The sequence below is a fragment of the Schistocerca piceifrons genome, chromosome 1, assembly GCF_021461385.2.
Source record: "Schistocerca piceifrons isolate TAMUIC-IGC-003096 chromosome 1, iqSchPice1.1, whole genome shotgun sequence".
In the NCBI taxonomy this organism is placed as follows: Eukaryota; Metazoa; Arthropoda; class Insecta; order Orthoptera; family Acrididae; genus Schistocerca; species Schistocerca piceifrons.
This window is the reverse complement of record NC_060138.1, coordinates 399,966,298-399,983,060: the sequence shown is the minus strand read 5'-3', so window position 1 is coordinate 399,983,060 and position 16,763 is coordinate 399,966,298. Positions and strand designations below refer to the sequence as shown.

At 39.0% G+C, this 16,763-nt stretch overlaps 1 protein-coding gene across 1 annotated transcript in view; it reads left to right on the top strand.

Moving 5' to 3' along the window:
* Positions 1 to 16,763, top strand: part of LOC124729007 (protein FAM161A-like) — a 145,814-nt gene that overhangs the window by 57,755 nt on the left and 71,296 nt on the right. Inside the window, exons 4-5 of the mRNA XM_047248492.1 lie at positions 14,293 to 14,584; positions 14,749 to 14,903. Coding sequence (XP_047104448.1) covers positions 14,293 to 14,584; positions 14,749 to 14,903 — 447 coding nt within the window. The remainder of the gene's footprint in view (positions 1 to 14,292; positions 14,585 to 14,748; positions 14,904 to 16,763) is intronic.

Here is a 16,763-nt window from a genome sequence, read left to right as displayed (position 1 = left end):
CTCCCTTCTTCTACAGTGTCCTCTTAAAACTACAGACGATGAGACATGCTTTTCTATAAACACTTTTGGTGCCTGTGTGATGAGCTTTCCTTAGAGCTCCAAGATAGATCACTCTTTGTCCTCCACTTGAGGGCCACTTCACCCATGGCCACACGCACTGACATGTAACTATCCTGTGCACAGTTCCTGTTCCAGTTGAGTGGATGTGGCTGGAATAACAGTGACACTTAGCACCAAGGGGATGCTCAATATGCGCTCCTCTCCTCGCCAATCTTCCAACACTGCCACCTTCTGTGCCAGTCCAGTTCACACGTGCAGGTTGACCGATCTGTCTTCCTTACTGGATGATGGACGATACCTTCTCTAGTCCACCCTGCATGGACCTCCACTACTCTACCCATGCCTTCCATTTGGACCAGTGACAGCATGGGTTATCATGCAACCTTGCACTATCAACAACACCTGTTAACCAGCCTATGACATCCTTGTATTCAACAATGCCCATTGGCACTTTTCCTCTCCCCATTGCTTCACACTCCCGGGGCGGAGCCACGGGGGCACTCTGTGGCAATCATCAATTGCCAATGACTGGAACAAGAAGTACTCTAACTTTGGACGGAGTGAGCTTTGGGGAAACATTGTGACTTATGTTGTTTTCACATGCTGTGATATATTTTCACGTGGTAATGTGTGAATAAAGTTTGTTGGACTTTAAATGTTGGTTATTTTTATCCAGGGACTTGTCAGCATCACTAGAAAATCCCCATATATATTAAAAAGTAGGTATATACCAATGTGCATATTCAGATGCAAAATTGTGTCAGAAATTTCAAAGCAATCAATGAAGAACTTCTAGAGATTTAAGATTCTTAACAAACCATTTACATTTTTGTTTATATAGGTGTAATTCTTTACCTGTTCAAAATCATAAATTTCTGATAGTTCTTCACTGATTCTTTTGAAATTTTGAAAGAACACTGCATTCAGATACATGCATGTTAGTATATACCTGTTGGAGCACCATATATGACACACACACACACACACACACACACACACACACACACACAAACTATTTGAATGCAATGTTGTGTCAAAATTTCAAAGGAATCAGTGAAGAACTTTTATATATTTACGATGCTGAACAAACGGACATTATATTTTTATTTGTATAGATTTATTCTTGAGTTGTCCATGGATCCTTGATGTGAGTTTATTGTTAGGGTGTAGAACATGTTAGATTATTAGAGTAACAACCATATGTAAATTACACATGTCCGTCCTCTTTTAGAATACTGCTGCGCGATGTGGGATCCTTACCAGATAGGACTGACGGAGTACATCGAAAAAGTTCAAAGAAGGGCAGCACGTTTTGTATTATCGCAAAATGTGGGAGAGAGTGTCACATAAATGATATAGGATTTGGGCTGGAAACCATTAAAAGAAAGGCATTTTTCATTGCGATGAAATCTTCTCAGGAAATTCCAATCACCAACTTTCTCCTCCGAATGCAAAAATATTTTGTTGACACTGACCTACATAGGGAGGAATGATCACCACAATAAAATAAGGGAAATCAGAGCTCATACAGAAAGATTTAGGTGTTCATTCTTTTCGTGCGCTATACGATATTGGAATAGTAGAGAATTGTGAAGGTGGTTCGATGAACACTCTGCCAGGCACTTGAATGTGATTTACAGAGTATCCATGTAGATGTAGATGTAAATGGTCATAAGGCTTACAGTCTGAATCACATGTAAACAGATACATGAAAAGTGAGGTCCAAATGCTGAGATAATAACTCGGATAACTGTAGTAATAACACTTCCTATGCAACACTATAATTAAATAATATAAAGCATTCTGTTAAAAAGTGAGACACCAGTGCTGCATAGTAAGTTCATATCATAACTCTTAAAATTAAACGGAGTTCACAAAGTATTACTGAATTTAAAAAAATCTGGTAAATAATGGAAAGAGCTATCCAAAAGATAATGTTTTAGCTCTTCTTTTTTGTTTTATTTTAAAGTCTGATCCCCAGTGACTAATTTGACATGAACTAGGTGCAATATTGACAGTATCTATGTTGACCACAGCTGACATAGTGTGCACCATTTGTAGCTATGTGGGAGTGGCAGGTATTTAAAATTCCTGCCAGCACTGCACTGTGTGAGCTCACTTTCTTTCAGTGCTGTCTTCAATTGGGAAGCTGCCATGTCTTTTTAAGTAGCTGCACTCAGAGTTTTGTCATCAGACACTATGAATTTACAGACTTATCAACCTTAATACAGAAGACTGCAGTGAGGAAATATAGCAACATAGCACAATGCTACTAAACATTACTGTGTGTCACTGACTTATTAGTGTGTATCAGCACGCAACACTAGTTGCGATCATAAATAATGAAAACCTCATAACTCCATTTTGCTAAATTTTAAAACAGTTTCTTAAAAATAATATAAGAATTACAGATGAAGTTGCTACATGTGTAACTGTATAGTAGAATCCTAGTTATTGACACATCAGAGAAATTTCTCTTTGATAATGGAGTTACTGGTTGTTGGAAGTATAAGGTTTTCACAGACAGATGGAGTTACAAGGTTTCCATTGCCTGCCATCAATTGTTTCTATCAAGAACATCACTTTCTTTATAGAGGGTGAACAGTAATAAAACTGACAAACTGCAGGTATGGATCCCTGACTGAAAATCAAGGAAAAAGGGTCTTATAAACATGTGTCTGGAAATGGGTGGTATGTGTGGAGTGACAATAAATTTTTGCAGAATATTGTACAGACCAGCACTGCATCTATGTTGCAACAGATGTTCAAAGTGGCCAGCATGGAATTGCAAGTGATAGGAATAGTAGCAGTTGTCATGCAAAATACATATAATCATACTTTGGATTACATCAGGTTGATAGGCCACTTTCCTAGAGCTTGTACTAGGATTTGTCTCAACATCCTGTAGAACCCAGTCCTCCAAATCTGTTTTACACACATTCTGCCACCTCCCTGCATGTTCGTCTGTCTAAAAGTACCCATGATCACACAAACTCCCGAAAAGGGCTTTAAATGCGATATGGTCAGTGCCAGTGCGGGTACTTGTTTCAGTATAGCCATGCTGCCTCTTGACCATTTCCACCTGCTTGGCCACACACAAACACCATCTTGGTTTGTTCCTGACTGGAATACTGGATCATTCTGCTGCTTACAGTATGCTCCATCAATGACACAGCCTGCAACACACAAGGAACATAGGCACATGGTCAGAGGAAGTATAATTCATCAGCACTGTCTACCGTGGCAATGACACATTCTGGACACATGTTCATAGGACCTTTCTTCCTCAATTTACAATCTGGAATCCATCCCTGCAGTTTTTCAGTTTTATTAATGTTCACCCTGTATATAACTCAACACCATAGAAGGACCATATAGCATTTCAGTGTATGTATATCTCAGTTATTAAGTGTACATGTTGTAAACAAACTTACTAGCGTATTATCTTTTTGTAGATGTCTGATAGTCTTTATTGGCCATCTCAACTACTGACACATCAGACATTCACTGGCGATGAGTCTGGTGCTTAAGTGTGGCAGTTATCAGAAATTCATAAAACTTTTGGTCATTTTTGTGTAGAATATATTTTACAGTGTCTTTAATTTGTGTAGGAAATGGCAACTCATGCTGAGCGATCACTCATTACACTTATTCAGTTTCAGAGCCAACAAATCACTTCTTTGCTGACTGCTATTGACAGATTGATGGATACACAACAAACCCAGCAAACATCAATGGCAGAAGCACAGAATGCTAGGGGCCAGGTGCTGCCTCCTCCCTTCTGCTATTTTAATGAAAAATGAGAGTAGTGGACAGGGTACTAAATGCAGCCAGAGTGGCATTTCACAGTATACAAACTGTCAAATGAATCATGGCACTCTTTTTTTTTTCTTCATGAGTAGGAGTGTATATATTTAGGCTGTGTAGTAAGCTGTTCCCTCAGTTAGAGCCCAAAATCCTGCCATATGAAGACATTTTTAACACACTAGATGACGTATACATAACTCAGATTCATGTATTGCTACTCATTTCAAAATTTTTTCATACATGTCATCATAATAATCAATCTTACAAGGACTGAATCTCTGAACTCAATGGAAGACTAGGAAATGGAAATTTAACTGCTCTTGTGGAGCATCATTTCAAGATGAAACACTTTGTGATGGCAGTATTCAAAACCTTGGTGATAACATAATATGGACTGAGATTGTAAAGCATTGCACCCCTAGTCTCAATGATGTTCTTAAAGTAACTGAAGTCCAGGATGTGTAAGCTTTCAAGGAACTTAGCTTTTATGTGCCTGTTGTTTCAATGCTGACCACAGATAGGTCATAGTAGCCCATTTCTCATAGCACATGGCAACAACTGCTACAGGCAACACCATAAACATGGCTTGAGGCACCGAGCTACTTCATCTGCTGGTTCAAACCTTCTGAAATCTTGTGTGAAATATCGTGTAACACATTACTACAAAAACTGCTTTCTCCACCATGCAGAATGGCACCACTGTCATAAATCAGGAGACACACAGCAAGAGTGCATGCAAAATAAATGCAGAGTAAATTTGGTTCCACCCAAATCATGATTTGAGAAAATGGAAATAAATATAATCTCTCATTCTGAGGCTGCACCCATTACTCATGGCAAGCAACACAGGAACCATGGACAAAAAGGGAAGAAATCACATTGCAAAATGCAAAACTTGCCACATTTAGTCAGCTCTCCTGTAGTAGATGTAAAGCTAAACGCCTTGTCAATCACAAATCCAACAAAGAAAGTTTATACAAATCAGAACAGATAGTCACTTTCAGAGGACAAACTGCAAACTGTTCGTCTCTGAAAATTTGCAATCGATCCATACCATTTCAATTACATACTGTTGCTTCAGTCACACTGATTAATCAAAATACGTATCGACAATTGGGACACCCTTAACTACAGAAATGACACCTGCATCTCATGGCTTACAATGGCAAAAGTAACTCTTTTCTTGGAACATGCATTTTACAAGCAAAATATAGAGACATGGCTACATCAGTGTCTTTCACAGTATTTCAGTCAAGTTCTAGCCCCAGCTTTTTTTTATGGATGCTTTCGATTTATTTGGTTTAGATATTCAGGAGACTGTGCCTGCTATTGATACACAATGTTCCCATGTCAGTATTCATCAGTTTGTTTGAAAAATATGGACATTTGTTGACGCACACTGTGACATGTGAAGAATTTTCATGTGCACATTACACTCACAGAGAATGCAAAACCTAAGTTTTACCATGTTCATCCAGTACCCCATGCCATTTGTGATCAAGTTGCTTATCATCTCAAAAGTTTAGAAGAAATTTGAGTTTTGTAAGCCATTTCTGTGAGACAAAGGGCATTTCCTCTTGTGATCATGAGAAAAATGAATGTAAATATCAGAATTTGTACCGACTTCAAAGCTACAGTTAATACCTAGAGAGTGACTGATTCCTTCCTACTTCCATGTATTGATGAGCTTGTCGATCATCTATTGGATGTGCGATTGTTTTCAAAAATTTATTTAGCTGATGCATATCTTCAGCAGAATTATGTTGGTTAACAGACACATTGGCTTGTATCAATACGAGTAGCTTCCATTTGGAAGCCCTTCTGATTTTGCGTTATTTCAATGGTTTGTGGAACAAGCAATTCTGAAAGTTCCATTTTGCTCAAATTATGTAGATGATGTTATTGCATCCAGACCATAACAGCATTTCAAAAATTTGGAGTCTTTTTCAAGTTTTGACTGATGCAAGATTCAAGCATAATTTACAGAAATGTTCATTTTTCAATGTTGAAATAGAATATATGGGACATTTCATTCATGCCCTCGACACTCATGCCTTGACTAATCATTTAGAGGCCATACAGAGATTACCTTCTCCTACAAATGTACAAGAAATACAAGCTGGTCTTAGGAAACTGACACACTACATCAAATTCATTCCAAATCCTATGCAAAAAATCACTCCTGTGCATCACATAAACAGAATTATAATGTCGCTTTTAAATTGACTGGAGAATGCAAACAGTCTTTTCAGAAATTGCAACATGCATTGCTTAGTCACCCACCTCTTATGCTTTTCAATCCGCAAAATCCAGTAATGCTTGCAGTTGATGCATCATCACGTGGAATAGGGGCAGTTTTATCTCAAAGGTTGGCAACACAAATCACCATGTATCATTAATGTCCATTCAGCTGGAAAATGAAGCTGTAGCCATATTTTATGGAGTCACAAAATTTCATCAATATCTGCATAGTAGCAAATTTTTTTCTTCAGACTGATCATAAGCCAGTGACTGGTCTTTTTCATCTGATATAAAAAGGTACCTGATTGTACAGTGCAGAAGCTGCAATATTGATCATTATTTCTTTTCAATCATCAATATGAAATTCTTAGCACGCAAATGCAGATGTTCTGTCTCACTTACGTATGGGAAGAAATCTGTATTTTGACACATCAGAAGTTTCTTTTTATCAAATTGATCATTCTGATTCACAAGCATTGCAAGCTTTTCCCAGTGATTCCCATTGCACAGTCAACTGGAAATGATCAGTTACTAATGCGTTTGCTCAGGTACTGCAATCAGATGGGTTGACCTGATAATCCAAAATCAGTTTTGCATCTACCATGCACAACACTACAACATTTCTCTTCAGAATGGTATAACATTATTGCATTCTCCTAATGAACAAATGTGAGTACTGATTCCCACATCTTTGCTACAACACGTGTTGAAACTATTATGTGGAGGATATTGGGAAATCATTAGAACTAGCGACTAATGCACCGGCATTGTTTGTGGCTTATTTGATAAATGGATAGAAGATATTACCACCTGCTGCCACGCATGTGCAAATAACTAGGCAGTGCTGCACCAAGTAATTTTCAATTTCCCATGACCTGAGAATCCTTGGAAACATATTCATATTGATTTTGCTGGTCCTTTCTGAAACACAAGATGGCTTGTTGTTGTTGATGCATACAGCAAATATCCTTTTGTCATTCCAGTGCATTTGACTACTAGTACTAGTGCTATCAAAGCACTCATTTCTGTCTTTTGCTTAGAAGGTTTATGACAAGCAATTGTTTCAGACAATGGTCCACAACTCTTTTTGTTGGAATTTCAACAATTTTGCCATCAAAATAGAATTCAGCATATTGAAATGGCACCATTCTCTCCCCAGTCGAACAATGAAGCCAAATATTTCATTTGTATTTTCATGGCTCAGATGTCCAAATGCAATTCTTTGCACTCAAAGGAAAAAGCCTTGTTGTTTCTGAGCACCCGTTGAGCTATGCTTGTCATGATGCTTCATCAACAGAACTCTTAACAGTCATTGTCACCACAATCTGCTGCATCATTTCACCCTCACTACTCTGTTTCCAATGCTAACTTCACAACAAAGTTCTGCATGAAGGACACAGTTTTATACTGTGTATAGCACAAATCTCACAACTGTGTTCTGGCAGCTTCACTTAGATGTCTAGCCGTGCTCATTATATCACTTGGGGTGCACTGGCCACCCATCAATGGCACCACAACCAATTTTGTTTCTGTGATAATAGTGATCCTGCCTTAGATTTTTTTTTCAGACATTCTTCCGGCAAACTGGTCTGCTGTCCCTGATGATCCTCTGACGACTCTGCTATGGAGATAGACACCTGCCTATCTTTGCCGCTGTCCGATCTGTGCATCTGCTGCCACAGCCACTGCACCTGTCGTTGATCACTATGATAGTAATTGTGCATCACCCATAGAGCCATCTGCGTCCTCAGCAGTGCCAATTCTATACGCACCTGTACTTTTGGGTGGACATCCTACTTCCAGTTTCTAGATAGATGTTCCTGGTGTTCTGCAAGATGAATGTCAGAAAGTGGATTGGTTGGCACCATCTGCCATTGCACCACAGCCAACCTCATCAGGAGTACAATGGGACAAGCCTCCCACCTTCTCATCGCTTGCACCCACGCCATATGATGACGGTGCACTATTATGTGGGAGGAGGAATATGGTATTGAAGGAATCTTCTTCGACCACACCATACATGCTGCCCACAGCTACACAGGATATGGCATATTTAAATCCCCTGCCAGTGCACCACCATGGGAGCTTGCTCTTCCATCTCTTGCTGCCTTCGATAGGGGACGCCATGCATACATTCCACCAGAGGATGCTAAGTTCACATGGTCTCTCTACCTGTGACTCTGATTGACTGACATATGTTTCTAACTTAGAGCTTTATTGCCAGCCTGAGTGAATCTACAGACTTATCAATCTTAGTATGGAAGACGCCAATGAGGAAATATATTGACGCAACAGAATGCTACTAAATATTACTGTGTGTCACTGACTTATTAGATTGTATCAGCATTCAAGACTAATTGTTTCTATCAAGAACATCACTTTTATTGTATAAAACTCAGCATCTCAGAAGGACCTTCAGCATTTCACAGTTACATCATACACTGATCAGCCAGAACATTATGACCACATGCGCTGGTAAGTCCATCTGTGGCATGGATAACAGCAGTGATGCGCCATGGCATGGAAACAATAAGGCCTTGGTGGGTCACTGGAGGGAGTTGGAATCACATCTGCACATACAAGTCACCTGTTGTTTGTTGTTGTGGTCTTCAGTCCTGAGACTGGTTTGATGCAGCTCTCCATGCTACTCTATCCTGTGCAAGCTTTTTCATCTCCCAGTACCTACTGCAACCTACATCCTTCTGAATCTGCTTAGTGTATTCATCTCTTGGTCTCCCTCTACGATTTTTACCCTCCACGCTGCCCTCCAATACTAAATTGGTGATCCCTTGATGCCTCAGAACATGTCCTACCAACTGATCCCTTCTTCTGGTCAAGTTGTGCCACAAACTTCTCTTCTCCCCAATCCTATTTAATACTTCCTCATTAGTTATGTGATCTACCCATCTAATCTTCAGCATTCTTCTGTAGCACCACATTTCGAAAGCTTCTATTCTCTTCTTGTCCAAACTATTTATCGTCCATGTTTCACTTCCATACATGGCTACACTCCATACGAATACTTTCAGAAATGACTTCCTGACACTTAAATCAATACTGGATGTTAACAAATTTCTCTTCTTCAGAAACGCTTTCCTTGCCATTGCCAGCCTACATTTTATATCCTCTCTACTTCGACCATCATCAGTTATTTTGCTTCCCAAATAGCAAAACTCCTTTACTACTTTAAGTGCCTCATTTCCTAATCTAATTCCCTCAGCATCACCCGACTTAATTAGGCTACATTCCATTATCCTTGTTTTTCTTTTGTTGATGTTCATCTTATATCCTCCTTTCAAGACACTGTCCATTCCATTCAACTGCTCTTCCAAGTCCTTTGCTGTCTCGGACAGAATTACAATGTCATCAGCGAACCTCAAAGTTTTTATTTCTTCTCCATGAATTTTAATACTTACTCCGAATTTTTCTTTTGTTTCCTTTACTGCTTGCTCAATATACAGATTGAACAACATCGGGGAGAGGCTACAACCCTGTCTTACTCCCTTCCCAACCACTGCTTCCCTTTCATGTCCCTCGACTCTTATAACTGCCATCTGGTTTCTGTACAAATTGTAAATAGCTTTTCGCTCCCTGTATTTTACCCCTGCCACCTTTAGAATTTGAAAGAGAGTATTCCAGTCAACATTGTCAAAAGCTTTCTCTAAGTCTACAAATGCTAGAAACGTAGGTTTGCCTTTCCTTAATCTGTCTTCTAAGATAAGTCGTAAGGTCAGTATTGCCTCACGTGTTCCAGTGTTTCTACGGAATCCAAACTGATCTTCCCCGAGGTTGGCTTCTACTAGTTTTTCCATTCGTCTGTAAAGAATTCGTCTGTAAAGAACTAACAAGTCACCTAATACCTGTAAATTGTGGGGAGAGGGACAATGAGCTCTGACGCCACCTTCAGTCACATCCCAGATGTGTTGATTGGCTTCAGATCTGGTAAGTTGTGGGCCAATACATCAACTGGAACTTGCCACTATGTTCCTTCATCCACTTCATCACACTCCTGGCCTTGTGGGATGGTGTGTTATAGTGCTGAAAAATGCCACTGCCATCAGGAAACGTGATGGTCGTGAAGGGGTGTATGTGGTCTTCAACCAATGTACGATACTCCTAGGCCTTCATAGTGCCTTGCACAAGCTCCACTGGGTCCATGAATGCCCCAGAGCGTAATGGAGCTGCCATCAGCTTGTCTCTCTTCCACAGTATAGGTGTCAAGGAGCTGTTCCTCTAGAAGATGACACATTCCCACTCTCCCATCAACATGATGAAGAAGGTTATCAGGATTATAAGAGCATGCAGTGCTCTGACAGTGTGGCAACGTCCAGTGCCGATGGCCATGTGCCCATTCCACTTGAAATTGCCAATGTCATGATACTAACATTGGCACATGTATGGGTCATTGGCTGTGGAGACCCATCATTAGCAGTGTATGTTGCACTGTGCATTCAGTCCTGCTTTTACTCTGCCCAGCATTAAAGTGTGATATTAGTTCCACTACAGTTCACTGCCTTTCCTGTTTTACAAGTCTGCCCATCCTCTGATGTCCGACATCTGTAATGGAGATGGCTGCCCAATCCCACAATGTCTGGATGTGGTTTCAGCTTGATTTTGCTGTGTGTTGAAGACACTCACCACAGCACTCCTAGAAACATCAGATAAGTCAAGCTGTTTCTGAAATACTGTGCCAAGCCTCTGAGCCAACACTCTCTGCCCTCGGTCAAACTCAGATAGATCACACGCCTTCCTCATTCCACTTACGGACAGCATGCTTACTGATGCTACATACACCATGTGTTTGTCTGACTAGCAGTCATTCCTCACCAGTTACACTGCTATTGCCTGGACAGTTTATATTGACCGTAGATCAATGACCATACTGTTCTGGCTGATCAGTGTATATCTTGATTATCATGTGTACATGTTGTAAATAAACTTATTGATGTTTTATCTTTTGGGAGATATTGATGTCTGAACTACCTACATGTCACTGGAACTTCATTATAAGCTTTTATGTTTGAATAATGTCCTCCTCCTACCATGTGAGATTTTTTTTATGTTGTGATGAAGATCATGTTTATTTCTTATGTCATGATAATGATATGTACTGTTTATTATGAAAAGTGCATGACTTGTTTACAGAGTATATAATTGAAAAAACTGGTTTTCCCAGAATACAATTCCATATGTCATAACTGACTGTAAATATCCAAAGTAAGCAGCTTTGATTGTTTCTAAACCCCAAACAGATGCAGCAGAATGTATGACAAATGCTGGCAAATTCAGTCTTTTACGTAGGTTGAGGATGTGAACTGGCCAGTTTAAGTTGGTAGTAATATGCAATCCCAGCTATTTGGAAGACTCAACTCTTAATGTTTCTTTCCCACCACTTTTTATTTCAGAATCTTCCGATTCTGTTTTTCTTTCTTTTTTGTGTCCTATGTGAAACACTGAATTAATCTTGTTAACATTTGAGGTTAAATAATCTGGAACTTCCTTGAAATACAGTGGTAGTAGTGTTTTCTAGTCAATCATAATGATTATATTGTCTGCAAATGCTTGAAGTGTGCTTTTGGCTCATAAACCTTAGAAGGTCATTGATGAAGATTAAGCATAGTAAGGGACCAAGCACTTTGGCACTTAATATTCCTGCGTGGCCCAGTCAGAGTAGGAAGGTGCCATTGCAGAATTACTCAATATTAAATTTTGCTTTCTCTCATATAGGTATGGCTCAAGCCAAATCACTGCTTTACCATTCATGGTAGTGGTCTTTATTTTCCTGGTGAGGATCAGCCTTTAAAGAAGTATACAATATATATATATCAACAGATAATGGCTTATACTGCTTCTACGAGGGCGGTTCAGAAAGTAACCTCCGATTGGTCACAGTGCGGGTTGTGGGGGAAGTAGCGACGCCATCTGTGCGTTCACGCGCTCAACAGGTCAGTCGGCATCAAGCCGTGGTCGAGTGAACGTCGTACCTGCGCTAGTTTAGTTTTTGTGACAGTTTGAAATGTGTGCTGCAATAGAAAACCCCGCCAAATGTGAAGTGCGTGCTGTCATAAGGTTTTTTACAGCCAAAGGATATTCTGCAGCAGCTATTCATCATGAGCTTTGTGCCGTGTACGGACCAAGAGTTATGAGTGAAGGAGTTGTCCGTGAATGGGTACGTTTATTTAAAAGTGGACGAGAAAACGTTCATGATGAAGAGAGGAGTGGTAGACCATCATTGGTGACTGACGAACTCGTTCAGACAGTTGATGCAAAAGTTCGTGAAAATCGACGTTTCTCAATGTCGGAGTTGTCTACTGGTTTTCCACAGATTTCTAAGACTCTCTTGTACGAGATAGTGACAGCAAGATTGGGTTACCGTAAGTTCTGTGCACGATGGGTGCCCAAAATTCTTACCGACCACCACAAAACTCAAAGTATGGCCTCTGCATTAGACTTTCTGTCACGTTATGAGGACGAAGGAGAACCATTGTTAAACAGAATCATGACCAGTGACGAAACCTGGATTAAGTACGTGAACCCTGAGACAAAAGAACAATCAAAGATGTGGGCACATTCAAATTCGCCTACCAAACCAAGAAAAGCCTCGCAAGATTTTTCTGCCAGAAAACTGATGGCAACGGTGTTTTGGGATGCCAAAGGGGTGTTGTTGGTTGAATTCATGGAACGTGGTACGACCATTAATCAAGACGTGTACTGTGAAACAATAAAAAAGTTACGACGGGCTATACAGAACAAACGCCGTGGTATGCTGACTTCCGGTATCGTTTTTTTGCACGATAACGCCCGTCCTCACTCTGCTCGCAGAACAACGGCCCTTCTTGAGTCCTTCAAGTGGGACGTTATCAACCATCCACCTTACAGCCCAGACCTGGCACCAAGTGATTATCACCTCTTCATGCATTTGAAAAAATGGCTCGGGTCACAGCGGTTTGATGACGACGAAGAGCTCAAAGATGCGGTCACAGGCTGGCTCCAGGCACAAGCGGGTGATTTTTATGCAGAAGGAATTTCAAAGCTTGTGAAGAGATACGATAAGTGCCTCAATCGCTATGGAGACTATGTAGAAAAATAGTGCAAAGATGTAGTTGTAAGATGTATATATTAAAATATTTTTATTTAACTTGGTGTATTTTTTTAAATCAACCGGAGGTTACTTTCTGAACGGCCCTCGTATATAACATACATTTATCGTATAATGAAGTTCCTACAACTCTCCTCATTATGAGGCAAGTTGACAGTTAAGAAAAGTAATGCACCTTGGAACGCATGACACTTCTAGAATGATATATTTGTTTATTTTTATTTATTTATTCATCCATTTGATGTGCTTCAGTTAATACATATGGGCCTTGATATTTTGATTACATATTTACATAGCATATTCTACAGTTTAGTGTATATAGAACAGAGTACAGAATAATAAATAGAAAATATATCACACTACAGTGTATTACATCAAGGAAATCAATAATGCATGAGTTCTAGACCATCATTTTGATACCTTAATATCTCCCATCGCATGTTTAAAGACATTAAAACTTTAGTAACCATGAAGCACTTATAATTCTACGTTGTACTTCTGGCACTTAGCATGTTGAGTATCTCCTTTGGATATACAGATACTCGGTAAGTGTCTGTGGAAGTTCTATTAATATCTTGATATGTTCCCTACAAATGTACATATTCTATGTGATGATGGAGCTGATAACGGCAAAAATTATTTCCATTTGTAACCATGTATTCTGTATACTTTCATATGGCAACTAAATCTGCTCAACAAGGTTGACACTATTACACACCTTACTTACTCTTTACACAGACTGTCAACTTTCCAGTGTTACAGCACTAACTTCAGACTGAATGAACAGTATGTAACCCAGTTATTCCTAAAAAGTACGGCATTATGGAGTGAGGGTGCAACACTGAGCTACTAGTTTATCTCAGGAGATAACAAGATAATAGCATCATTGCTGATTGTCAAACATTTTTAATCATGCCTCTGAGAGTGCCATTTATGTAGTAAAACATAGTTTGTTTTATGACTTGGCTGAATTGCAATTATTGTCACTGAATCTATGTTTATTTAATAAAATTATTTTGACGATACTTTTTTTATGAATGATCTCCAGAGGATGTCTTCATGCGATACGATAATTTTTATTTCAGATCACTGAAGAGAAAAATACGAGCAGAGGAACTCTTACAGTCTGCGTCATTACCTCCATCCATGGCTGCTAGAGAACAGTTAGAAAAAGATTTGAAGCATATTAGAGCTCAGAGGGAAGATTATTCAGACAGTTTGGATATTGACAGAAGAATAAAAAATAAACAAAAGATTCCAAATTACAAAAAACTGCATGAGAAAATGAGTAGAGAATTAGAACACAGATTTGATGAGAATATTACCACAAGCCCTCATGAATTTCGTCTGCAGACTGCAAACATCCAAGGGAAGCGGGTAAAGTGTATAATTATGTCAGGAATGCAGGATAAAATGCTCTCATCTCTTTCTTAAAAGCAAAGTTTAATTGTGAAATTTAATGTTCACTATGAATATAATTATATTGTACATAAAAAATTAAATGTTTTGTTTGCTTATGGTGAAATATTCTTGCATTTCAGTCAAAACTACATTCACCCCCATCAGATAACAGCAGTGTATCACCATATGGCATTCGACTCTCAACTGAAAAGGAGAAACCTAGACCACATTCTGCACTGAGTGTAATGGTGAACAGAAACAATCTAGCAGCCATTCTACGAATACAGTCTGCAAGGTAATTACTTTTCAGAGAGAGACTAAGAAGATAAACCTGAAACTATCATAGGTGACTTTAATAATGCTGGTTTGTTGAATTGCTTCATACAGTTGGCTGGCTAACTGCTTGTCTCAAACATCATATATCTAAAAACTTGAATGAAGTGGAACATATTTTAGAGACCTACTTAAACATGGCTGCATGTGACCAGAGGCCAGTTTATGTTTAATTTCAATTTGTCACATGATTGTGTTCCCACCTTCCATCACAAAGGATGATTTCAATATCCTATACATTGTTTGGTTATAATTTTATTCTGGTTTTTGATACCATGTTTTAGGAAATACTGAGGGATGTTTAACATGTGCAGAATGTGCACATGGAAGGAAAAAGAGCCATTTGAACAAGGCAGGACAGTAAAGCTTTTTGTTACGGAAAAAATAAAGAATCAAATATGAACATGAGCCTGGTACCTTTTCATAAGCAACATATCACAAACTGGGACATGTTGTTGTTGTTGTTGTTGTTGTTGTTGTTGTGGTCTTCAGTCATGAGACTGGTTTGATGCAGCTCTCCATGCTACTCTATCCTGTGCAGGCTTCTTCATCTCCCAGTACCTACTGCAACCTACATCCTTCTGAATCTGCTTAGTGTATTCATCTCTTTGTCTCCCTCTGTGATTTTTACCCTCCACACTGCCCTCCAATACTAAACTGGTGATCCCTTGATGCCTCAGAACATGTCCTACCAACCGATCCCTTCTTCTAGTCAAGTTGTGCCACAGACTTCTCTTCTCCCCAATCCTATTCAACACTTCCTCATCAGTTATGTGATCTACCCATATAATATTCAGCATTCTTCTGTAGCACCACATTTCGGAAGATTCTATTCTCTTCTTGTCCAAAATATTTATTGTCCATGTTTCACTTCCATACATGGCTACACTCCATACAAATACTTTCAGAAAAGACTTCCTGACACTTAAATCTATACTCGATGTTAACCAATTTCTCTTCTTCAGAAACCCTTTCCTTGCCATTGCCAGTCTACGTTTTATATCCTCTCTACTTCGACCATCATCAGTTATTTTGCTCCCCAAATAGCAAAACTCCTTTACTACTTTAAGTGTCTCATTTCCTAATCTAATTCCCTCAGCATCACCTGACTTAATTCGACTGCATTCCATTATCCTCGTTTTGCTTTTGTTGATGTTCATCTTATATCCTCCTTTCAAGACACTATCCATTCCATTCAACTGCTCTTCCAAGTAATATTAAATGTAATTTTTGTGTGTTTATGCATGCGGCTTAAAAAGCAACAGTTGTCCACACAAACACTTAAAAGGAGAAGACTCCACAGTGTTCATGATTTTTGGCTTTACAAGTTAAAGAAGAATTTTGCAGTGGCACAGGACTTAGTGACAATGAATAAGTAGTTATAATTTTCTATCTTCTTTGTGTACGCCTGGTGAGAACTCAATGTTTCTGCTTTTTGGTGAGTGGTCCCCTTTACTCTTAAAGTATTTATAGAAATAAGCAGTTAAATAGGCATTGTGATATTATAATAAATCATTCCCTTCAAGGATAAGAACTGTGTGCTTTTTAGCAGAAAAAAATCATGTAGGTTCCTCTAGTGAACAACAACAATATTTTTTTAGGGTAGTTAGTACACAACAGTTTTAAACTAGAAAGTTCCATGCTGTGTAATTCTTATGGGCCTCATAAAGACTGAGATTCACAAGTGACAAGTACAGTCATACCATGTTTATCTGGCTCCCATGAATGGATATCTCCAGTTCATCTCAATGAATGATTATTGTTATCATTATTATTATTATTTAATACAGTAACTGGGCAGTATTTGATACTCCAGAAGTTG